General features: G+C 49.5%; 1 protein-coding gene across 1 annotated transcript in view; it reads left to right on the top strand.

Annotated features, from left to right (window-relative positions):
* Cfap65 (cilia and flagella associated protein 65) overlaps positions 1–24,334 on the top strand; it is a 31,519-nt gene extending 7,185 nt beyond the window's left edge. Inside the window, exons 9-32 of the mRNA XM_028760529.1 lie at positions 715–915; positions 1,125–1,499; positions 3,134–3,271; positions 4,556–4,801; positions 5,614–5,838; positions 6,563–6,721; positions 6,943–7,093; positions 7,400–7,528; positions 8,506–8,731; positions 9,005–9,133; positions 13,844–14,020; positions 14,263–14,329; positions 14,498–14,608; positions 17,841–18,032; positions 18,139–18,297; positions 19,193–19,336; positions 19,683–19,796; positions 19,972–20,079; positions 21,405–21,449; positions 21,659–21,861; positions 22,301–22,429; positions 22,908–23,360; positions 23,977–24,114; positions 24,226–24,334. Coding sequence (XP_028616362.1) covers positions 715–915; positions 1,125–1,499; positions 3,134–3,271; positions 4,556–4,801; positions 5,614–5,838; positions 6,563–6,721; positions 6,943–7,093; positions 7,400–7,528; positions 8,506–8,731; positions 9,005–9,133; positions 13,844–14,020; positions 14,263–14,329; positions 14,498–14,608; positions 17,841–18,032; positions 18,139–18,297; positions 19,193–19,336; positions 19,683–19,796; positions 19,972–20,079; positions 21,405–21,449; positions 21,659–21,861; positions 22,301–22,429; positions 22,908–23,360; positions 23,977–24,114; positions 24,226–24,334 — 4,128 coding nt within the window. The remainder of the gene's footprint in view (positions 1–714; positions 916–1,124; positions 1,500–3,133; positions 3,272–4,555; positions 4,802–5,613; positions 5,839–6,562; positions 6,722–6,942; positions 7,094–7,399; positions 7,529–8,505; positions 8,732–9,004; positions 9,134–13,843; positions 14,021–14,262; positions 14,330–14,497; positions 14,609–17,840; positions 18,033–18,138; positions 18,298–19,192; positions 19,337–19,682; positions 19,797–19,971; positions 20,080–21,404; positions 21,450–21,658; positions 21,862–22,300; positions 22,430–22,907; positions 23,361–23,976; positions 24,115–24,225) is intronic.
* Positions 24,335–24,709: the final 375 nt, after the last annotated feature.

Here is a 24,709-nt window from a genome sequence, read left to right as displayed (position 1 = left end):
CGTGGCTTTAGGGGCAGAGCATGGCCAGGGGCATGAAAACTCACTGGTCCAGGTGGGTGTACCAAGTTCTCCTCGACTGCCCTCGGGCCATAGGCTCTGCTGCTTCTGACATCACTGCTGCCAGTCAGTGAGCTGAGAAGGGGACGCTGTAGACATCACTCCACTCGGGCATGTGCATGCAGGAGGGGAGACCTCTGAAGCTAGAGCCCAGCCCCTGTGGGCATGGGATGTGTAGTACCTGGACATGGAACAAAATTGAGGCTGGAATGTAGCCTAGGATCTCCCATCAGCTGGGCTCTGGGCTTAATCTCTCTACCTGGGGAAAAAGCTTTTTGCCCGGTTCTCACAAGTGCAGCATGAGCTCTGGGAGGCATTGGAGTGAAGGGACAGAACAGACATGGTTTGTGCCACTCCACCCATGGGTGGGGCTAAATGCTGGGTCTGATAGGCTCCCAGTTGTCCCTGGTCAGCACGGGAATGGCCAAGAATCATGGGTAGTGGGAGAAGGGCAGCCAATAGCTGAGCTCCCCTTGACTTGCCCTGGGATACCACTATCTCCTCAACTAGCAGGCAGCTCTCAGGATATTTCCCTGACTGTGTTCCCCTGACTGCCACCTTTCGGCCTCTGCTCCCTGACTATCCTTTGTCCAGCCCTCACTTTCCTTTGCCTCACCACCTACCCTGGGTTCTGTCTTGCATGTACAAATGTCTCAGGACCCACTGTTTCTGGACCTGATTGGGACCTGCCATTCAGACAGCACCAAGCCAGCCATCCTGACGCCTCAGCACCTCACCTGGTACCGAACACACCTAGCTCGGGGTCTGACCCTCTACCCTCCTGACATCTTGGCCGCCATGCTAAAGGAGAAAAAGCTGGAACGGGATGAGAATGGGGCCCTCATGTTGTCCATTGAGGTATGTGAGGTGCCAGGATTCCAACCCCACACAGAGGCAGGCTGCTCTCTCCGGGATCCCGGTCCCTCCCTAGCAAGTCATTGAGTAGGCCTGTGCCTACACTACTGTAGCTGGGGATGACCTGCATGGAGCACATGGAGTCTTTTCTGGAAAGGAGGGAGCCAAAGAAAGTCATCGACAAGAAGAATGACATTTGAACCCTGTCCCAGTCTCTTCCTATGCAGGATCTGGAGGATTTGGCAGGCCAAAAGTACCCCAATATCCCCCCCATGACGGAGTACTTTTTTGACGGCACCAAGGACCTGGCCATCTTTCCCCCGGCTGTCTGTCTAGAGCCTATTGATGTGGACTTTGGTGCCTGCCCTGGGCCTGAGCCCCCCAACCCTGTTCCTTTGTGTCTGAGGAACTACACCAAGGGCAAGATCACCGTGGTCTGGACTCGAAGATCTGACTGCCCTTTCTGGGTAACCCCAGTCACTAGTGACGTACCCCCACTCAAGTCTATAGCCCTGCGCCTGCACTTCCAGCCATCCTCCCCCAACTGCCTCTATGCTGTGGAGCTAGAAGCCTTCGCTGTTTATAAGGTGTGTGCATACAGACAGAAACAACTGTGGAAGCTAAGTTTCTCCCTGGACCCCAAAGAGCAGAGTCTGGTCACAAGGATGACTGGTGGCTACAGGGCCCATCTTCTCCAGGCTGCTTCTATTTTTTTCCTTGGCTGGACAGTGCCCTCTTCTGGTTTTATCCTCCCAGGCTCATGGTCTGACTTGGCCCTTCTGAGTTTCACTTCTGTGTGGTCCTCCTTCCTCCCTCTCATTCCCCCAGGGAAGAACTCAGCCTGGATGGAGTACTTTGGGAGAACTTAGTGCCTAGGGAGGAGCTCTCTGGGGGTATCAGGCAGGGGTCCCTGGCTCCCAGTCCTTAAAGAAGGTACACAATGCAAAAACATTGTTTTTATTTTGCAGTTTGTGAGGGGTTTTTTTGTTTTTGTTTTCTGTATTTTGTTTGTTTTGTTTTGGGTTTTGTTTTGTTTTGTAAGACAAGGCTTCTTTCACTATACAGCCAGGGCTGGCCTCAACTCCTTGCAATCTTTCTGCTTCAGCTCCTAATTCTGAGCTTACAGATGCAAACTCACAACTTGCTCAAAGCATGGTTGTGGGGGTTTTGTTTTTGTTTTGTTTTTATAGAGAAGATCTTGTCTGTTATAAGCTAGTCTTGAATTTGCTGCCTAGCCAAGAACAACCGTGAACTCCTGTTCTTTATGCCTTCGTTTCCTGAGTGCTGAAACTGTAGAGATGAACTGCCACACTCAGTCAATTTGGTGCTGGGGCCAAACCCAGGGCTTGATGCAGGCTAGGCAGGAACACTACCAACTTAACTATACCCTCGGTTCTCTCTCTCTCTCTCTCTCTCTCTCTCTCTCTCTCTCTCTCTCTCTCCCTCCCTCCCCCCCCCTTCTTCTAAGACAGGGTCTCACTGTGTAGCCTCAGCCGGCCTGGAACTCCCTAGGTAAACCAAAGTATATGCCACTATGTCAACCCAAAGTAGAATCTTTGACCGTTCCATTCTCATATATTAGCAGGGCTATAGGAGACAGGTAGGAATATGATGCTAACTTCTGCTGGCCAGGACTGAGCATACCAGATTATGGGCTCTAGACCTGTGCTGATCCATAAAACAGGCAGGCACCAGCCAGGCACTCGTGACAGGTGAACAGCTGAAATACAGTTATTCAAGTAGAGAAGATTACTGTGAGTATAAAATACACCCAGATTCCAAAGGCTGAACATGAAAATAGTGTAAAGTATCTCATTAACAGCCTTCATAATGATTGCATGCTGAAGTGATTGGAGTTTGGAACTATTGAGTTAAATAAAATATATTATTGATATTTCACTCTTTAAAGAATGTGGCCACAGAAACATTTAAAATTGCATTTTTAGCCAGAATCTGTGGCTCATGTTATATTTGCATTGGCCAGCACTGTTCTGTGTTCATTCCTGCATAACAAACCTGTTTGGCTTCCCATCCCACTCTCCTCCCTACAGAGGCTCCAGGGGAGGGATTATGCATGACTGTCCTAGGCAGTCTCCCTCAAACCTTCCTTTCTAATGCCCAATATAGGATGTCTACAGCACAGGACTAGGGAGGGGTAAGGTGACTGTCTTCTAGGGTCAGATCCTGGACTCTGAATTTCCTCATGGGCTGGGCTCTGTAGGTCCTTCAGTGCTACAGCAATATTGAAGAGGACTGCACAGTGGTCCCGTCCTGGTGTCTGAAGGTTCGGGCTCGAGGCCACAGCTATTACCCTGCCTTAGAGCATCACATCCCTCAGTATTCCCTGGATGCACCCAAGGTGAGCATGGCCCCAACAATAGCCATAGCAAGATGAGGGAGGGACCCCAGCCTGTACTTCCCTGTTTCTCTTTCTAATGGCCTCAGTACATCTCCACATCCTTCCTGGTCATCCTAGGGATCTAGGCCAGTGAATAGCTTGTTTTTGGATCATGTGTGTCCCAGCACAAGAACAGTCTAGAGTCTGGGCACCAGCCCCTCCCCTCTCTACCTGGGACCTATACTCTCCAACTCCTTCATTTGTCCTGGTCACTGAGCGTCTGCTGGCTCCCAAGCCCTAGGCTGGACCTTGGGGATGAACTAGCCTAAAGCATGAGCCCTGTCGCCCTTCTGAGGGTCAGAACTCCCAGACCTCTTCCCTAGGTCCTTGGAGGTCTTGTCTGTCCTGGGACGTAGGATGACATAGGGCTAATAAGTGCACAGCCTGAGGCCAAGTTCCCAGAATCCAATTCTGCTTTTCCTTCCAAGATTCTGCATCTGCACTCAATTTTTCACTATTTTGTTATTGGGAAGACATCACTTTGAGACAATGGCTTGAGACAGTCCTATCTCCTCCACCAGCTGCATTTCTGCTCTCTCATCCCAAGTCTTTGCAGCCTTGATACCCAAGGTCACCCCTCCCTAAATAAAGCTCTCCCTGATGCTCTGAGTGCCCGCACTGATGCCCTTGGCCCCTTGGCAGCTCCCCTCAGTGTGACCTGATGCCTACAGTCTAGTGGTAGCCTCTGTTGCCTCTGCACTGACTCACGTAAACTTGTTGGTGTAACTGGTTGGGAACTTGGACCAGGGGTTATAGTAGGCCTTGTGTTGTGTAACCCGTTTAGTTTTTAGCCTAGTTATGGCCATATCTAAAATGGCCAAGAAGTGTGTAGGAGCTGGAATTATTGGGGCTGGCTGCCCTCTGACATCTGAGTGACAATCATCTAGAAAGACCAAATGAGCCCAGACTTCTGAACCAGGATTGCTGATTCTCTAAAAAGTAACTGGAAGACATTGCTAGAAACTACCTTCACCTCTAACCTCAAGGACAGACCTTCAGAGGCCTGACTTTCCCTGGGACCACCACATCCTTATGTCTGGAGGTCTTTGGGGGACAGAAGTACTCTTTGGTGGCAGGCTGTGACCTCCCTTAATCTCCAGGAATTCTTTGCTGGCTGGGCTGTATGCAGAGATCTTGGATCTCCTTGCAGAGAGCATCATCCAAACCTGAGTGGCCCCAAATATGTATCTAAGGATGGAGATCTGAGAAAGGATCCCTTTTCCTCTTATTCTCCCCAACTCCCAGACGTTCCCAGCAGTGTCTTCTGGAAAACCCTCCTACAGAAGTCTGCTTTTGGTCAACAAAGGCTCCATGTTACTCACCTTCAGCCTGGCCCCTAATAGCAGCCAGGACATCACCCTGCGGCCCTCCTCTGGTCTCATCGCTCCTGGAGCCCACCAGATCTTCCTTATTAGCACATACCCCAAGGGCACCTCGTGGAGACACCACATTTTCTACTTGAAATTCAACTTTTATCCCCAGTATCTCAAGGTAGGAGGCAGGGACAGAGGAACGAGGTCTTCACTGGGTCTTTAGGACACACTCTGGCACTTGTTTTTTTTTTTTTCAAAACCACATTTTTAGGGTCCCTGCCAGCATAGATGGTGGGAGAGGGGCGGGAAACACTCCTCTAATAAGGAGGAATGGTCAGGAGGGAGCTCTGGGCTCCATCCCTGACACCTCAGCTGCTTCTCAGTGAGTTGTCTGCTCCATGGAGTTTGGGGTTAGGAAAAAAGCTGCAAAGACCCCAGACACATACCTGAAGGCAGTAGAGGGGTGTTTGCAGCCAGCCCAGGGCCAGGAATGGATGGTTAGACCAATATCTGATCCCATGAATAACTAATGCATCCTCTCTTGGTCCCTGAGGGCTCAGTGTTTGTTTGTGTTTTTAAGACAATGTATCTACCAAGCGGTGGTGTCATACTCAGAAGACAGAGACAGGTGATTGCTATGAGTTCGAGGCCAGTCTGGTCTATGGAGTGAGTTCCAGGGTAGCCAGGGCTACACAGGGAAACTCTTGTCTTGAAAAATGAAAGAAAAGAAAAGAATAAAAAAGAAAATATATCACCATCTAGTCCAGGCTGGTCTTGGACTCAAGGCAATCCTCCTGCCTTACCTACTCTAGTCTCCACCACACCTAGCTCTGGGTTCTTTTTAATCTTCTTTTGAGAGAAGTTGCTGTGTCCAGGCTGGAAGACAGCTTTGGCTGTCTCCTCTCAAGTGTGAAAATCTGCACAGATGCTTCCTAAAAATGGAGGGTGAGCCAAGAGGTCATGGCATTGTCCTTCCTTCCCCCGGCTCAGGAAGTGAGCATGCAGAGCAGAGAGGAGCCTCTGGAGCTGAAGCTGGACACCTGCAAAAGCATCTTCTTCAAGCCTACCTGGGTGGGCTGTTCCTCCACTACCAACTATACCTTTCACAACCCCTCACGGCTGCCCCTGCAGTTTGAGTGGAGAGTCTCCCAGCAGCACCAAAAGATGCTGGCTGTCCAGCCCTCCAAGGGTATCATCCACCCTAATGAGAACCTCGTGAGTGCCTGGGCCTGTTGCCAGGGGTAAATAAGAGGGTATCTTTCACCTTTAACTTTACCAGTCTTACTGTAAGTCCTGTGGCCTGTAATGTACACCTGCCTAAGCAATCTCTAGTCACCTCCCTTAGCCTGTGAGTGGGTTTTAGTAACACCTTCCTTACCTGCATGTCTAAACATCATCACTCACGGTACCCGAGCAACAAGATTCCTGGCAGGTAGTTTGAGTCAGCTGGGTATGGGCCAAATGGGTGACTCAGGAAGGGGTTAGAAAAGAGACACCCAGAGGTTCCAGGTCAATACAAAAGGGGGACCCAAACTGTCACTAAAATAAACTGTCCCTGTTCTGAGGTAGGTCAGACTCAGAGCAGTAACTACCAGTACATGGTGCCCGTAAATACCCAGGGGTGGGAAATAGGAGCCTAGGAGATTACACAGTTGTAGAAACCCACTTGAGTTCTGAGCCCAGCCTCCAGACACCAGGTTTCTGACTCTGCTCAAGATATTCCACTTCTCTGAGGCTCCAGTTTCCATCAAAATGAGTTTGGAAAATACCACCACATCCCTGTCATGAAGATGTAGGAGATGAGGTTATACGATGTGTACAAAGTGGATAAACAGGCAGCTGGAAAAGTGGTATAAGCGTCTGTAACAGGACCTCCCCCAGCCAGGAGGGGGCAGCCTGGACACACGCATGCAAGAATGAACCGTCTCTGTGACCCCAGACAATAACATGGATCTTCAGCCCTCTGGAGGAGACCAAGTACCTGTTCCGAGTGGGGATATGGGTCTGGGAAGCCAGACAGCCACAGAAGACCAAGCCCCTAGCCACCGTGCACTACAGGATCCGGCTGGTGGGCATGGGTGTTACTGGATGCCTCTCTGTGAGTAGAAGCCCTGTTGGGGGAGGAGCCAGGACCCAGGTGGGAGGAGAAGTGCCAGGACCCAGGTGGGAAGCAAGTGCCCAGCCCTAAGAAGGCAGGCAGCAAGGTAGAGGACAAGATACAGATTGTTGCACATAGCCTCAGATCTGCTTTTCCTTGGGGGATGGTCTGAAGACTAGGGGTTGGGGGCACCCCCAGAAGCTAGCTGGCTGTGATCTCAGGCAAAGCCAACGGAGCTGGACTTTGGGAATGTACTGGTGAACAGCCAGGAGGTCAAGTCTTTGGTGCTTCTGAATGATGGCAACTGCACCCTCTACTACCGCCTGGTCCTGGAGCAGCACAGGCCCAAGGGCCTCAACAATGACCCCTGTGGTACTGAGGCCTGGGCTGGGTCTGGGGCCGGGGAGGGGTGTGTGCATATGTCTGTATGTCTGTGTGTGCTTAATATAGATGGCCCATACGTGGTATGGGTCAGACAAGACAGCTGAAAACCTAGCATTTCCACTTTTTAACTGTGACAAATGCCAGTGGCCTCAAGATGCATGGCTCTTTCTGCCCTGGCCTGCTCTGCCATCAGGGAGTACTGTGGTGACCCAAGGGAGAGTTTACCTGGGAGGACACCTCTGTCCAGATACCACTGATGACCCCTGCATCACGATCTCCCTCCACCTACCCCAGCTCTAGAATTCGACCATTCTGAAGGGACCATGCCGCCTCATTCCCAGGATACCATCTATCTGACTGCCCATCCAAAAGTCCGTTCCAACTATTCCTGGACCATTAGCTACCGTCTTCTGTCCCAAAGAGGTACCTGGGCACTCAGTAGAGATTCAGAGCCAGGAAGGAGAGAAAGGAAGAGGTGACTTGTGAGACGCAGAGCTAGAGGCTAACTTCTAGACAGGCTGGCACGAGTGAGGGCAGGGTGGACTGTGCCTTCGATCTGCTGTGTGTAACTGTGTCTGTCCATGTGATGTCTACATACGTGTCCCTGAGCTGAGGAACATGAGAGTTAGCGAATGTGCTGCCTCCTGTTAGAATCACAAGCAAATCCTCAGTGAAGCTTCAGCTCTTTCCGCCATGGGACAGAGTTGCTACTTTCCCCCATGCCAGCATTAGGATTGAATCTGGACTCTCCCTCACTTACTGGCAGTGTGGTACTAGCTAGTTGTTTCACCTAAATATGCCTCAGCTTCTTCATCAATAAAAGGGAGATTGTCACAGACTATAGAACACACACACACACACACACACACACACACGAATAGCATATGCCACCATATTAATGAACATTGAAAGCAAGATGCTAAGTGAAAGAAGCCAGTCAGGAAAAGCCAAGCACTGAGTGTTTGAAACATTTGGAAAAGATAAAATACACAGGCAGGTGGAGAGTAGATTAGTGATTGCTGGGAGTGGGGTATCGGTAGATTGTGGGGGGGAGTGTTAACTAGTTGGTACTGAATTTGGGAGGGGGACAATGGAAACTTTTTAAAATTAGTGGTGGTTGCATATGTCTATGAATACATAAGTCCTACTGAATTGTGTGTGTCAAAGAGTAGTTTTTACAGTCTATGAATTATGCAGTATTGCAATGAGTTTGAAAATAGTGGTGTAAGTTAAATGCCAGGATCTATGTTAAAACAGGACAGTGCCCGGCACATAGAAAGCCTTAGACAGGAGCTGTCTGCCATTGAAAAATACACTCAAGATTTAAGCTCAGCCACTGTTTCTGAGCAGGGTTCTGCACCTAACCCCTAGGGGACTAAGCTCTCTGCTCTGCCTGACAGTGACTCCCCCAGACAGCACGGATGACAAAGCACAGGAGCTGTGCCATGTCTCCCTGGCAGCGGTGTACCCTTTACTCTCCATTCTGGATATCTGCTCCATGGGCAGTGCCGAGGGCATCACTCGCAAGCACCTGTGGCACCTCTTCTCCCTGGACGCACTCAATAGTTACTTGGCACGTGACCCAACTGTCAAGGAACTCACCTACAAGGTGCCCACCCGGCACAGGTAAGCTAGGCTTGGGGGCAGGGCAAGAAACACTGGATGTTCACAAACCATCTACCAACACCCCAATACCAGGCCTTTCCCAAGAAGCTGAGTCTGGGGGAGGGGGCGTGACAAGTTCTTAGAGGAAGACAAGGATTGACTTCAGGGCTAAGACGTTATCTCACTCACCCTGAGTTACAAATTTTTTTCTTTGTGCCTGGGGATGGGCACCCAAGGTTAGAGTCCTGAGTTGTCTCCATCTCCTGCACCGAGCCATTTCTCCCCTTCACACAGCATGAGCCGTACACCCCCTGTCTTCACGCCTCTGAAGCTGGACTTCAATTTTGGAGCAGCACCACACAATGCCCCTCCCTCAGTGGTACTCCTCGTACTGAAGAACAGTGGGCTGGTGCCCTTGGACTGGTATGGCTACGCAGAAAGGGGGCTACTACAAGGGTCTGGGGACAGAGCCCTAACGGCCAGGAGTAGAGAATAGCCATTTCCTGGGTCTTTCTGGGAAACCCACATGTGGTCTGCAAGTGGGACTCTCGCTGACAGGGTAAAAGGGCTGGGAGCAGACTTGTGGTTGCCCACAGCACTCAGGAGATGTGATTGGCTGCAGCTAGGCTCTGGGCACTGTGCAATTCCTGGAAACTGACACAGCTATATCAGTAACTGAATGAATGCTGTAGACCCAGGCACTATGTTTTTCCAGCTTTCAGTTCTTGATCTTTACAGTGGCCCTGTGAGAAAGACCTTTCCTGTTAAAAAGAGGGCCTGAGAGTCAATGGACTGTGAGAGTTCAGGCAAAGCCACACAGCTCACATAGCTATGAGAAGCAGAACCAGATTCAAATCCAGATGTCTCAGCTCCAGAAAACCTGCCGACACTAGTAAGTCAGCAGGAAGGCTTTAAGTTGCGTCTGTGCATCAGGACTGTCCAGGCACCGCAGCACGCTGCTTCCTGATAGACTGCAATTCAGGGGCTGGGGTCAAATGCAGGCGAGTGTAGGTTATCATGGAGGACAGACATCTGCTGCCGCCGCCTCAGAGGATCCTACCACTAGAGGGCATGTTTGAGCAAAGCTGTGCTGCTGCAGAGTGACTGGAAGCTGGCCACAATAACAGTCACCTTGCAGGTCCTAGGAAGCCAGGCTTAAGGCCCTGAACCTGTCAAGCCTGTCCAGTGTCCTGTTGCCTGGCCCTCTCATCAGAGCCCAGAACACATGGCCAGCAAGCCGCCCTTTTCTGTGCCAGGCTTGTTGGAGTTCCCGGTGTAAACACGAGTAGATTTCTTAGTAAATGTTAGTTTCCAGACTTTCAGTTCTGATTGACTAATGAGTATAAAAGTTGGAGAGCGAGTCAAGGCCCACCCTGACTGGTGGGCGCTGGGAAGGTGTGCGTGTGTGTGTGCCTGTGTGCGCGTGCGCGTGCGCATGCGTGTGCGTGTGCACAAGCAGGGACATCCGTGGTGGGGACCTGCTGCCTGGACCAGGTGGAGGACATGTTGGGAGTGTAGGGTGAAGAAAGGGCTCTACACTGACAGGCGCACAAGTTACCCCCAAACTCTAACATTCCTCTGCTGCTCATAAAGATGGAGACAGAACGAGTCGTGTGAGGTGCAAAAGTATGGATCTGGGCTTGAGATGGCGGTAGGCAAGGTGAAGGGCGATCCCGAGTCTGGGAGGTGGATCAGAGAGCCGCGGAGCTGCCTTCTCCCTTAACCTTTCTCCTCCCAACACCTCTGCTCTGTTTGACTCTAGGATATGGTTGCATAGCGCCTTGCCTTCAAGTCGACAGCCGCAAAGACAGCAGATATCCTGCCTAAGACCTTTTGTTCACTAGTGTGCCTTTTATTTCACTAGCTACATATGTCCCGGGCTCTCCCGGGTTAGTTCTGCAGAATAGAAATGTGGACCAGGCCAGTCCCTGCCCTCCCAGTGCAACAGGAACCCAGGGCAGAGCAGCCTCCCAGGACAGGATAGTGTACTGGGAAGGAGGAAGGTGTGACACTCACGGGGTCATTGACCACTTTTGGCAGGGTAATGGTGGGATCAGAAAGACGTTCTGGAGGGCTGGGTGTGTGGTGTTTCAGTACTAGAGTGCTTGCCTGGCATATACAGAGCCCTGGGTTCAATCCTTAGCATGGTTAGAAGGGAAGGGAGGAGGAGGAGGAAGAGCAGGGGGAGGAGAGGGAGGAGGAAAAGTTTTTGGAGAAAGCAAGAAAAGGGGGGCCTCAAATACATGTGGAGGAGCAGGGCACAAAGGGCCTGGAATCTTCTTCCAGAGAATTTGAACTTAAGGGTTCAATGACATTCGAGGTGCAGAGGGGACAAAGGCCCGGTTAACATTCCATGACCTGTCACTCTGATCTCAGGGGATAGTGGGTCAGGAAGACATTATTGTCTTCCAGATTATGGGGGAAAGCATCCACATTAAAGGAGATGCAGAAACTTCCCAGAGGATCCTAAAACAACAAGAACTCCCACTCTGCCACTGGCCAGCATCTCCCACATAACATGAGAGAGACAGCGCTCACCCATGAAGGCCAACCCATGCAGCTGACGGGGGGGGGGGGGGGGAGAAGAGCCAGATCCCCAGCCTCAGGCTCAGATACATGGCTGGTGTGGGCAGAGCTTGGGATCGTGCCCCACGCACAGACAGCTGGATGCTTAGCAGAGTGATCCCTTCTAGAATGTGTGCCATGAAGGAAGAACATATACACTTTAGAGTACATATAGATCTAGCACATTCTTTTTATCAGTTTCATGATATTCTACAATAGAAAGGGATTAGGCTACTCCTTTATAGGAAGATTTTGTTCCCAAAAAAGGAACGAAAAATGTTTTTGTTTTTTTTTTTTCTTGCCACCACAAAGAAAGTATTGTATATGGAGATATATATATATATATATATATATATATATATATGAGTGTGTGTGTGGGACTGAGGAGATGGTTCAGTGGGTGCAGTAGTTTGTATGAAAATGGCCCCATAGGCTTGTAGAACTGGGCACTATTGGGAGGCGTGGCCTTATAGGAGTAGGTGTTGTCTTGTTGGACAAAGTGAGTCACTGTGGAGGCGGGCTTTGAAGTCTCATATGCTCAGGCTAGGCCTAATGAAGCAGTCTCCTGCTGCTGCCTGCAGATCTAGGTGTAGAATTCTCAGCATGCCACCATGTTTTTCACGATGATGATAGTGGGCTGAACCTCTGAAACTGTAGGTCAGCCCCAGTTAGATGTTGTCCTTCATAAGAGTTACCATGGTCATGGTGTCTCTTCACAGCAACTAGAACCCTAACCAAGACAGTGGGTAAAGGGCTTATTGTACAAGCATGAGATCCTGAGTTTGGAGTCCCAGAACCTGCGTAGGGCCAGCCACACTGACACACATCTGAAACTCTAATGTTGCTGTGGCAAGGTGGGAGGTAGAGACAGGACAGTCCTGCCCAGCACCTTGTGGGCCAGCTAGTCTGACATCCACAGTGGTGGACAAACCCGGTCTCAAACAAGATGGAAGGCAAAGGCCGACACCCAAGCTGCCCTCTGACCACATGGATGCTGTGGAACCATCAGCAGCCATGTTCACATACATGTACACATACATCATATACACACACACTCAAAAAGATTTTTTAGATGTTTAGCATGTGTCGGTATATTTTCACGTCTGCATTTTAATTATTCAGGTGTATTAATTTATTTCAGGTTGATTCCTGAAAGTGGGGCTTCTGGGCCAAAGGGCATGCATGTGTTTTATCTTAGCAGATGCTGCCAAGTTCTTTCCAAAAGCCAGCAGGACTTCCTCTCCCTCTTGTGGCTGATGATGTCTGCTCTTTCTGAGCTTTATCGTTACTCTCTGCATCTATTTTTTAAATTTCCCATGTGAGAGGAACGAAGACAGACCCCCTGTGAGTTTGGGGTACTGTTCCCTGATTCCTGTGAGGCTTGTTGACCCTTTGCCTTCCATTTTTGGGTGCCTTGTCTTCAGTCCCTGGCCCTGTTTGCTGCTGGGGCCAATTCCCTTCCACCTGAGAGGGTGTCCTGTCAAATGGTGGACTTCAGACCCTTCCTCACTTTTTTTTAGTTTTGCCAGCTGGTTGGGGGACAATATCTTCTTTTCTACAGTGTGAGGCTTTGTGAGGGCATTCTTCACACTCTTGCTTGCTTCAAGGTCACCAGCCCTCTGGGTACCTGTTCTCCATCCTGTGTCCAAGCTAGCTTCAACACCCTCCTTCTCAGCAGCTCCTGCCAGCATTCCCAGGAATTTCAAAGGGTCCCAGGATGGACCCTTCCCGAGAGCTTGTGAAAGGAAGAGGAGTGATCAGCCCTAAGTGACTGGCATGCACGTGACACCCTTGGCTCCTGGTGCCTAAGATAGAGCCCCAGTCTTCTGTGTTCTTTACTCTTTCTGGGTCTTCTTGTGTCTTTAGATAGTTTTTGTTTGTTTCTTTAAAGACAATGTCTTAGTCATTATCCTACTGTTGCGGTAAAAGACCAAGTCCAAAATAGCTATTATAAAAAGAAGCATTTAACTGGGCACTTGCTTACAGTTTTAGAGGGTTAGTCTGTAATCATCATGGTGGGGAGCAAATGGACATGATGCTGGAGTAGCTAAGAACTCACATCTTGCTCTGCTGGCAGCAGGCGGGGAAGGAGTGAGACTGGGACTGGCATGGGCTTTTGAAACCTTAAACCCACCCCCCAGTGACAGACCTCCTCCAACATGGCCACGCCTCTTAATCCTTCCCAAATTGCTCCACTAACTCAGGATCAAGTATTCAAACATATGAGGGACCATTCTCATTCAAACCACCACACAGGGCCTCATTGTGGTGGCCCTGGCTAGTCTGGAACTCACTATGCAGCCCAAGTTGACCTTCAGTTTCAGCTGTCCTCCTGCCCAGCCACCCTAGTACTGCTATTACAGATACGAGCTATCATGCTGGCTGTTCCTAGGTTTGGGGACACTTTTTGAAAGGAGACTGTTCCTAGCTACAATTGCTCACCAGAACATGGGTCAGCTTATAAAATGGAGCGCAAAAAACAGGTGTGGTGAAAGCCTATCTGTCTGCCTGTCTTTCTAACTGGCCTATCCTTTGCTTGGCTTCACTCCTCCTGTCTGCCTTCTCCAGGTCTTTCCTCTTTCCAAGTGACCAGCAGCTGGACCTGGAACTGTGGGCAGAGCAAGCAGACCTCAACAGCACTGAGCTCCACCAAATGCGTGCAGAGGATAATTGCCTCTTCTCCATCAACCCCAAGACTGGGAGCCTGAACCCAGGGCAGGAGCAGATGGTGGAGTTCAAATACAGGTGTTCCTGCGCCCCTACCATGCCCTTCCTCACAAGAGGTTCCTAGCCCTGGCTTCTTTTTTCTGTATGACTCTGGAGTGCCCTAGACAATCCCTCCTGGGGAGCCATTTCCTGCAGAGAAGGTCCATGTCATTTCTGCCTCATCCCAACTCAGAGATGGTTGTCTGGCTCAAAGCCACACTTGTTTTCCCATACAAAGAGGATTCCAGAACTCACTGTCTAACTTGTCTCCTCCCTTGAAGACACCTGTTTGTCGGCACCAATCGCCTCTCTGTGCTCTTCAAGGTGTCCCATGGACGGGAGATCCTGGTGAGACCTCACACCGTAGTCCTGCTGGGGACTGGCTATGGGAGCTTTTTGAACATCCAAGAGAGGAGCTAGGAGTGGTGCCCCCTGGGAACCTGGGGCCCGTATCTCTCTGTCGGGTATGCTCGTTTTCACAGGGCAGCATGCCACCCACGGGCTCTTTACCTACAGCTACACTTCATCGGCGTGACAGTGAGGCTGGAGCAGAAGTATGTGCACTTCACCTCCACCATCCACCAGTTCATTCCCGTCCCCATCGGTGACACATTGCCCCCACGGCAGGTCAGTGGTCTGTGTGAGCCTGTCACTGAGAGGCCTAAGTATTGATCTCTGTGTCAGTCCTTACAGGATGACAGATACTGCCCCACATGGGACAACTGGAGAGATGTAAGGACAAAATCTTCTGATACTAAAGTCTTTTGTCAGGCTCCATTCCCGTGCAGAAGTGTTTTCCCCCATTAGCACAAGGGTTGATCTTCCAATTTCTTGACCACAGACCACACTAATAATGTATTTTATATCATTTGTGCTTCACTCCAGTGTTTACATATACACTCAACTAGAATTACTGTGAATCTGTGCATAGGCTCTCATATACAAAGTGCACAGTATCTCTCATTTTATCCTGTCGTATGGTATACATGCTAGCTATGACCCACTCAGGTAATCTAGACCTACTTACTAAGAGGTCTCAGCCGTAAGGGAATTGTTGCTCTTAGAGAAGCTCATCTTTTTAGGGAGCAGAGCGTAGGGATGGAAATCTTTAGAACTTGCACGCTTTTCTTTCTCTTGTGTGCGTGTGTACATGTTTGTGTGTGTATGTATGTGTACATGATTGTGTGCGTACATGTTTGTGTATGTATGGGTGTGTACATGTTGATGAGTATATGTATACATGTTTGTGTGTACACATATGTGTACATGTTTGCGTGTGTGTGTGTGTGTCTGTGTGTGTGTACATGCTTATGTGTTTGTGTAGGTCAGAGCTGGGCATCAACTTTTTTTTTATCCTCCTTCACCAGTCAGTCTAGCTGACCTGTGAGCTCCAGGAAGAGACTGATTGATGACTGATTAATATACTGTTAATCTGGCCTCCATGTATGTACAAATGTGTGTACATGCACACACATGTGTGTGAGAGAGAGAATGTGTGTTCTTATGAAAGAGAGAGAGGGAGAAAGAGAGAGAGACACACACAGAGACACACAGAGTGTTCTTACAGTTCTGAGGGAGGACTGGGAAGTCCAAGATGATGTCCATGATTTGGTAGTGTCTGGTATATGCTTGCACTTCTGGCTCATACATCACACCTTTTCCATATGTGTTCGTGCAGTAGAGAAGGCAAACAGGTTTCCTTAGGCCTATGTGAATTTCATTCATGAAGTCTCCACTCTTATGACCTAAGCACCTCCTAAAAGACCCCACCTCTGTATATGTAATCTTTTCATTAATTTTTTGAGAATTTTATATATACATTGCATTGTATTTTGTATACGATGTATTTTCACCTGCCATTCCTCCCCCTAACTCCTCTCATATCCAGCCTCTCAATTTCCTGGCCTCTTTTTTATTTTTTTAAATGACCCACTAAGTCCATTTTGTGTTGCCCATATTGTCATGGGTGTGGATCCATCCACGGAGCTTGGTCAGCCATCAGTAGCTCCTCAGCGGGAGTGGGAGCAGTTGTAAGTCCCTCTCCCCTTCACGATAGAGTGTTGATTAGCTTTATCTTATGCAGGTAACCTCAGAGTCTGTGACTGCAAGCCATCCTGTGGTGTCCAGAATATACTGGTTTACTCTGTTCACTCTTTTACTCTGGTCACGGCCCTCCCTACCCATTGTCTGGCTTCTACAGTCTGATTACCCCTCTTCTGCAATTGGCCCCAAGCCTTGCAGGAGATTATGGTATAGATGTCCTGTAAGCTTATCCCTGATGAGCTTACAAATAAATGAGACTCAGACTATGGTTATTTTATTTGGCTTTGACAAATTACTGGGGGGTAGCCCCTAATCTGCTTTTCTAACTGCTGGCCTGGCTACCTCTCCAGTGATGCTCCCTAACCACTTGCTGTTTGTCCTGGTCATGTGTATGGTACACGGCCTCCTATGTAGCTCCTCCTCTTTTCTCCTTTCTCCTCCTCGTTCTTCCTCCTTTCTTCTCCACCCCCACCCCCAACCAGCTAACCCAAAATTCACCTACCTCTAACCCCTCCAGTAATTGGCTGTAGCTACTTTTATTGAAATTAAGTTTAAATTGCCTTGGTTTTAAAAATCAGGAACAAGTTTTGCACGGCAAAAGCTGGTAAACTGTGAGAACTCACATGCAGGCCTAGGCCTTGGGTACAGAATTATCCAAGCGTTACAATCCATAGCAACGGGCCAGACCTCGACAGCATCCCATTTGTAGCTGAGCACTACATAGACACTTTCTTTTCACTCTCTGATCAGTTGTGAATTTCTGTCTGAACCATCCACTGTGTAAAGAAACTTCTCAGATGAGGTTTGAGAACCACACTAATTTACGGGTGTAGAGATGCAAAGTTAGGGGGAAGTTTGCTGTCATTTAGCACAGTAATAGTAGCAAGTGCACCTCTGGGGCCTGTACAGTCTCGAACCGTGGGTTCTAAACCATGTGCCAGGCATACGTTTGCTCCTGTGGAGAGGGGCCCCCAGAACTTTCAAGTCATCATCGCAGCCATAGACACATCTTTGCTATGCTATGTAGTTTGCGCATTCACAGTTGAGTAGGACTGTGGATTTCCTTCCACCCCCGGCAGCCTGCATTACAACTCCCCACACTGAGAGCTAGCCAGCAAGGAGGGAGGCTCCAATCAGTACCAACTTGATTAGATTAGGTTTCAGCATTTGAAACTGGGTACAGAGTAGATACAAACATTCACCCTGCAGCACCAGATCTGGAGATCAGTGTGATGGGCCAGGCCAAGGAAAAGGAAAGCTCCAGGACCAAACTCAAGTGAATTCTTTGTTCCTCTCTGGTTTGAGTATTCTTAGCTCTGCAAAGAAGTGTTACACCAGAACAACTCTGTTCTTTTCCAAGACATCCTTTGGAGGCAGTCTTCAGTTCTTCAGAACACTTCAGCCCTCTCCTTAAACAGAATTTCTTCTAATAACAGATGCGGGATGTGACAGTGTCCTCATGGTCTACTAGACTGAAAGTCTTAGAGGATTAAGGGTCTGGATGGTGTATAGGCGTATGTGGACATTTCCCCAAATCCCAGTGTGAAGGACACTTATGCTAGGGTCTTTTATAAGCTTGACAAGTGTCAACTGAGAGCAAATGAAGCAAGCTGCTGTTTTACAAACAGATTTGCTGATTATCCTAAACAGTTACAGGCTGACTATCCATGTACTGAGCCATAGGGAAAAGTGACTGGGTGGGGACAGGGCTCAGAGACCTTCAAAGTTATTGTGGAGATAACCTGCTCTCCCAAATGGACAGAGTCCTAGGCTATCTTGTTTACAATTAACTACACCCCCATCCCTACCCTTGCAGATTTACGAGCTGTATAACGGTGGCTCAGTACCTGTGATGTACGAGGTCCAGGTCAGCGTTCTGTCACAGGTTCAAGAAAAAAATTTTGACCATCCTATTTTCTGCTGCCTGAACCCCAAAGGGGAGATCCAGCCAGGTACTACTGCTCGGATCCTGTGGATTTTCTCACCCATCGAGGCCAAAACCTACACAGTGAGTAGTGGCCCAGATAATATTGGGGGTTGTTGGAGTTGGAGCTGTGACTTCCTTGCTGCGTCTTGATTTCACCAGTTCCTTCCCCACCTCTGTAACTTCCCAGGTGGAGGTACCCATACATATCATTGGATGGAACTCAGCTGTCATCTGCTTCCAAGGAGTGGGATACGACCCCTGTGTCATGGGTGACACTGCCCCTTTCCACAGCATCTCTTCGTGGGACAACAGTTCCATATCCTCTAGGCTGATGGTTCCTGGGCAGGTGGGAGAAAAGGAGCTTGGGAAGCCAGAGGCAATGGAGGACCTTAGTGTCAAGGGTGGCCAGTACCAAGGGCGAGGGAGGCTAGGGAGAAAAGGAGGGTAGAGGGGCTTAAGGGGGTAGAGGGGTGAGACCTGGAAGTAGTCTGGCTCCAGCTTCAAAGACAGCACCAGTTCCACAAGAGGCTTACCCTGTCCGCTAATGCCTAGTATCCCTGCTCGGGACACTGAAGTGGAAATCCACCCATTTCATCAGGCCCCTTGATCCTAGCCTTTTCTGGGCATATAGGGCTGAAGGATGTTGCAAGATTTATAAAGAAATCACCCTATTCTGGGTACTGTCCTCATATAGGACAGTCCCCTCCTGGATTCAAGTAGATTTTGCTCAAGATATTAGTGGTCACCAATACTACCTTGAGTCCATACGTTTCTCACTGGTGGGAGGCCTGGTCTGTTCAGCTAGCCATCCGTCTGTCCAGCTACTTATACTTTCCCATGTCCCCACTGAAGCGCATGTCATTTACATGGGTTATGTGTATTCATCATGCAGCCATCTACCCATGGTTCCATCCACCCACTATCGCTGTATCACATACTTTCCCGTTAGATCCCTAATTCAGGATGAACACTGAAAGCCCTGAAGACACAATAGGCTTTGGGGTAAGGCTTTAGGGAGTTATCCTCACTCTGAGAAAAATTTGAAAAAGCTGCCTGTGCCCCCTGAACCTTAGCAATTCACTCATCACAAGAGAACAACTAGGCTTACAATATAGGGCCAATGTGAGGGTCAGATGCATGGAAATCTCCTGACATAATAATTGGCCAGTTGGAACCAGTTGTGCTTCTATGGTTTCCTCCTCATGACCCCAAAGCTGGCGCTATGTTGTCTTCACCAACAGAATGTCTTCCTGTCCCAGTCTCACATCTCCCTGGGAAACATCCCCGTGCAGAGTAAGTGTAGCCGCTTGCTCTTTCTCAACAACATCTCCAAGAATGAGACAATTGTCTTCACCTGGCAGCCAAGGCCCTTAGACTTTGGAGAGGTGAGAGTCCACATCTACTCCCAGAGTCAGAACTTAGGGCGAGGCTCCAGCCTCATTCTGTACTGCTCCATCTCACCCATCATATCCTGTGCCAGCCCAGCCTGGCCTATCTTACTACATCCCATCTTGCCCCATCTTACTTCACGCTATCCTCTCCAGTCTCATCCTGTCTTTCCCTGTACCATCCCATCTCGTTCTATCCATCCCTGCCCCTCCCCTCCCCTCCCTTCCCTTCCCCTCCCCTCCCCTTCCCTCCCATCCCATCCCCATCTTGGACCACCTTGCCTCATCCTATCCTCTGCCATCCTTCCTCCCAAATCCACAGGCTCTTTCCCTAAATCCCCAGGTATCTGTGAGTCCCATGGAGGGAGAAGTGGCTCCTGAAGAGGGAGCCCCAATCCTAGTGACCCTGAAGGCCTCGGTTCATGCCAGCTTCTACAGCATAGACCTGATATGCAAGGTAAGCACAGGAAACACATGGGGCTGAGACATAGCTCCCAATTACAGGACAGAGGAGGATTCTGAGGACTCCAGACCCTCAGAGAAAGCAGGAGCCAGCCCTTGGAGGGGCCCACGGTAAGCTGCAGCTGAGGCCCTCCAGACCTCACCTTCTCTCATCTTGTGCTGGGCCCCAGGTGTACCAGCAGGAACTCATGTGGCAGTATCACAAGGAGCTACAGGAATGGGAGGAAGAGAAGGCTCGGCAGGAGGTGGAGTTCACCATCACAGATCGGAAAATAAAGGTGAGGAAGGTCTGAGTGGACCTCACATTCCCAGGTCCCACTGGCCTTACCAGGGAGATAGCCCTAAGATAGAGGTGATGCACTGAGGTAGCCTTCCATGTGAAACTGGCCAACCTGCCCTAAGAGATTAGATTCTACTTGCCAGACTCGGCAGAGAAGCACCACAGCTGTCCCGAAACGTCCAGTGCGAGGAAGGCTGGCTGGAACCCCCTGCTCCACACAGGAGGAGTTCATGGGTACCTGCTGAGCATCGAGAACACAGAGAAACAACACAGGGCTCACCTTCTGATGAAGGACACTGTGTCCTAGTGGCCTTTGGTGCAAGATCTGGAGAGAGCCTTAGATTTGAATCTTGCTTTCAGCCTTTGCTAAATATGTGACTCTGGCTAAGCTACCTACTTACTCTCTTTGTCTCTTGACTGTAAAATGAGCATAACATAAACTAGAAAGTTTCTTCAAGATAATTCACAGGAAAGAGACAGATGAGACTGGACTAGCCGTGAGTTATTAATAGTTAGAGCCGAGCGACTAAACAATGAGATTTCTTTGCAGCATTTTCTCCCATTTTGTATACATTATATGAGGTGGCAGTGGGGGTTCAGTTTAAAAAACAAAACAACAACAACAAAAAACAGGGAGTCAAACTCTTCTTGTCTTAGCCCCTTAAGTGACAAAGTTCTGGACATGAGGCACTATCCCCAGTCTACAATAAATATTTTGAAATTTGTCCTACTGCTAGTGAAATATCCACTTTGGAGTTACAGCTGTGGGCATTAATATACAGTGCACCTGTAGCTGAGCCTAGTGTCCAACGGTCATTTCTGAATCATGGGCTGCTATATATCTACAGGGAGACAAAAGGGTAAAAATAAAACATGGTGGCTCCTTATCCCACCGCCTGCCAGTATTCATGGTTTTATCCCTTGGTATTGTCTGCGACCACCACACAGAACTCTCAAAAAGGCTCCACTCTCCCTGAAGCTTGGCCCTCTGTGATACCAATCGTATAGGGGCTGCTCTCTAGCTCTCTTCAGAATACAGGCTCTTTCCTTAACTCTTTGATCCCAAAGACCCAGGGTCCTAAGGGCAAGCAGCTTTGGAGCCAGCCTCCCTACATTTGACTGTTTTCCTCTCTATCGTTGACTTGACTGAGCAGATTTTCCTTGTCTCTTCCCAAGCAGCCCTTACCTATGGAAAGTTCTAGAAGAGGGTAGCACTGGGAGGTGGGCAAAACCAAGAGGGGAATGCAAGGTCTGAGTTATTCAGAGAGATGGAAGTGCACGTGGCTGGGGCTGTCACATCCTAAGCTGGACTCTCTCTTACAGAGGAGAGCACACTGTGCAGTCTGTGAACCCGCAAAGAAGTACAAGGTGAGTCAGAAAGTCCCAGGTCATTCTCAGGATAACTGAAAAGGTTCTCGATTGTCCCCAGAGATATCCCCAAGCCCTGATCCAGCCTCCTAGATGGAAGGGAGGAGAGTACCACTAGGCAAGTCCACAACCCTAAAGAACTGGGCTAGGGGACCCACTGACCATGGGATTATAGTTACCCTATCACCCACGCCTCCGTCTTCCCAAAGACGCTGCCTCCCATCACAAACCAACCGTCTCTCAGCCGGCCTGCCACCTGGAACCTGAAGATAGCAAAGAAGGAGACATTGTGGCCGTGTCCTCAACCCCCTGTGCCGGGCCTGCTCTGTCTGGGCCTCACTGCGAGGGCCCATGCCACTGACTACTACCTGACCAACTTCTTCTCTGAGTTTCCCTGCCACTTCCTGTACCGGTGAACGCCTGGGGAAGTGTGGGCCACTTTCCTCTCATCTTAGTCCTCTCCCACTCTGTAGAGCATCAGATGTCTGCACTCAGCCTTTAGGAAGGGTTGAAACGAGAACAGGGGCTGATGAGAGCCATTGGGCACTGTGGGCCCACAAGATCACCATTACTGCTTATGTCTTTTTGAAGAGAGTAATAGAGAGGCCCCCAAGGAACCAACCAAGGCTTCCTATTGTCTTCTTTTGCCAACTTGGGGCTTCTGGGTCCTGGTCTCACCTAAGGGTTGGGTGTGGCTCTCTGAGTACAGTAACTACATTCTGTTAAGACTGGGAGTGTGGCTGGGATATTTATGTCCTTATGACTGGGCAGCTACCATCATATCTTGTACCCCCATTGCTACAGCATAATAGTTTTCCAAGCCCACTCAGGATATCAATGATCTACCCCAGGGAGCTTCCAAAGAAGAAATCCTCCAAGGAAGAGCCAAAACCTTGTGAGGAAGAACTCCCTGACTTAGAAGGTCCTGTCTCTAGGCAGAAGAAGCAGCTTCTGGTTGACTCCCTCACCACCATCATCAGGTACCCACTGTTCCATGCCCTTCATTCTTACCTCCCATTTCTCCAGCTGTGCTAACCTAAGCTTTAGAAGCCCAGAGACTTCTCTCCCTGAGGGGGAAAAGAGAGAGAGAGAATTCCTTTGGAAGATCCCTTGCTGGGAGACACTTGGGACAGACCAGGTCTAATAGAGTTGGTTAGGTGGGTCTTCAGGCCTGAATCCTGACTCTATTACTTTCTGTGGCAGGCTTGAGGATGTCTACAGGAGACCTGTCCTTTATCTGGGTCATTCTGGCTTGCTGGCTCTGCCTGCATCTCATCCCATTCACCTCTAAGATGCCACAGGGCTCAAAGATGCCTTGTTCCAAGGGCTATCCTCCCTGACTTAGTACTTGATAGTAAAAACAGTAGCCAGAACTGTCCCTTGGGTAACAGAGAGGCCAAAGTTGGCCTGGCTGTAAGCCCTTTCATTAGATTTCATCTTTCTTTTTTTCTTGCCCAGGGGTCTACTGGAAGACAAGAATTTCCATGATGCTGTGGACCAAAGCCTGGTAGAGCAGGTGCCTTACTTCTGCCAGTTCTGGAATGAGCAGTCAGCGAGGTTCCTAGCCCAGAAGAGCAGCTTATACTTAGTGCCGATCCTGTCCCTGCCATCCAGCTATGAGGGTGGAAAAAACAAAGAGCAGGAGGATGACCTTTTTGGGAAGATGACAGGGGGGCAAGAGGATGATGAAGATGAAGAAGAAGAGGAGGAGGAAGCAGAAGAGGAAGAGGAGGATATAGAAGAGTTGAGCAAGGAGGAGGAGTACATAGAAAAGGATGCAAAGTTGACCTGGTCAGGGATTAAGGCCACAGAGCCATCATCCCGGCAGTCTCTGCAGTGGCAATGGCAGCAGGATCTGAAAACCATAATAAAGGAGGAGACAGAAAACGATGAGAAGGAGGCTGTTGGGAGGTGAGCAGTGGGGACCGGAGGAGGACCGGGGAGAAGCTGACATTGAGGCTGGCCCCGACTTGTGAGTGACTCTCTTCTTAACTCAGGTTCTAGTGACAACCTCTTGTTGTAGTGTAAGATTTGGGTGGGAGGATTTTCAGAAGAGCAGAACCCAGCTTTGTGTAGCGTGTGATACCTGACTGATAGCGTTTACCAGCACGACAGTACTGAGTGTGGAGTGGTCGTCTTCAATGTCTCTTCAGTGGACAATTAGGACCAGAGAACAAGTACCACTTCTGATACTACTGTCTCCTGGGGCCTCTTTGCGGCGGGAGGGGAGCATCATGTCTTTTGGGGATTCCTTGGTCCCACATAGCTTCTCCTCTCATCCCTACCATCCTCCAAACCTAGCTCTGGGATTGCAACTATATCACCTAGGTTTGAACCTTAGCCACACAGCTAGCATCTGTGAGATCGCAACGGGATTCCCCCTCCCTCCCGAGTGTTGCTACTGGAGGCAGGGCCTTCCATGGGAATCTGTGCAAAGCCCACTGCACAGTACACTTGCACAGAGCTAAGTGGAGAGGTGGCTTGCAGGTCTGTAACCTTGATAACAAGAGCAACATTCTCCTCCCAGGCTACCAGCTTTTGCCAACCTGCAGGAAGCAATACTCGAGAACATGATCCAGAATATACTGGTAGAGGCAAGCCGTGGAGAGGTGGTGCTCACCTCGAGGCCCCGCATCATTGCCCTACCACCGGTCAGCAAGCACAGGTTGGGGCTTGGGATTACCCTCATTGGTTGGAGGAGTACAAGCCAGGAGAAGCATTCAGATGCCATTGAAAGCCTCACCCTCTTTCGTACTTGCGACTTTCTCTTTTGCAGGACAGACACCCTCTTGCAGATGTCACAAGGGGAAGTGGTCTGCTCTGGGATACAGCATCCTGACTGTTTGCTGGTGTCAGCATCCAGTCCTTCTTACATGACTGCCTAAATTGCCCCTGGACCCTTTTTACTGTTTTGCAAGTAAACGATTTAGTTCCATGCCCCAGTCTACCCGGATTTGATTTCCTCCTGCCTGGAGAAGTATGCTGATCTATGTAGAGGGTAAGAGCTGTGGGCGTGGACCGCAGAGACCCATCCATTTAAAAATAGGAAGGGTGCACTTCCCTTTGACAGGCCAGAGTTCTTTGTACTTGCAGCGAGGTGTTGTTCTTAGTCTGGCCAGTGGAGGGCGCTTCAGGAGCTGCATAGCTGATCTTTGCAACAGTGTAACTTGGTTGACAAACTATGAATCCCTAGGCCTGGTGGGCTAAATAGGTGGCCATGTAGATAGGATCTTCACATGTGTTCACCAGCACCTCCAGGG

This window comes from Grammomys surdaster, unplaced genomic scaffold, assembly GCF_004785775.1.
Source record: "Grammomys surdaster isolate TR1022 unplaced genomic scaffold, NIH_TR_1.0 126546, whole genome shotgun sequence".
NCBI classification, from domain to species: domain Eukaryota; kingdom Metazoa; phylum Chordata; class Mammalia; order Rodentia; family Muridae; genus Grammomys; species Grammomys surdaster.
The sequence above is the reverse complement of the archived record's forward strand: the minus strand, read 5'-3'. Positions and strand labels throughout refer to the sequence as shown.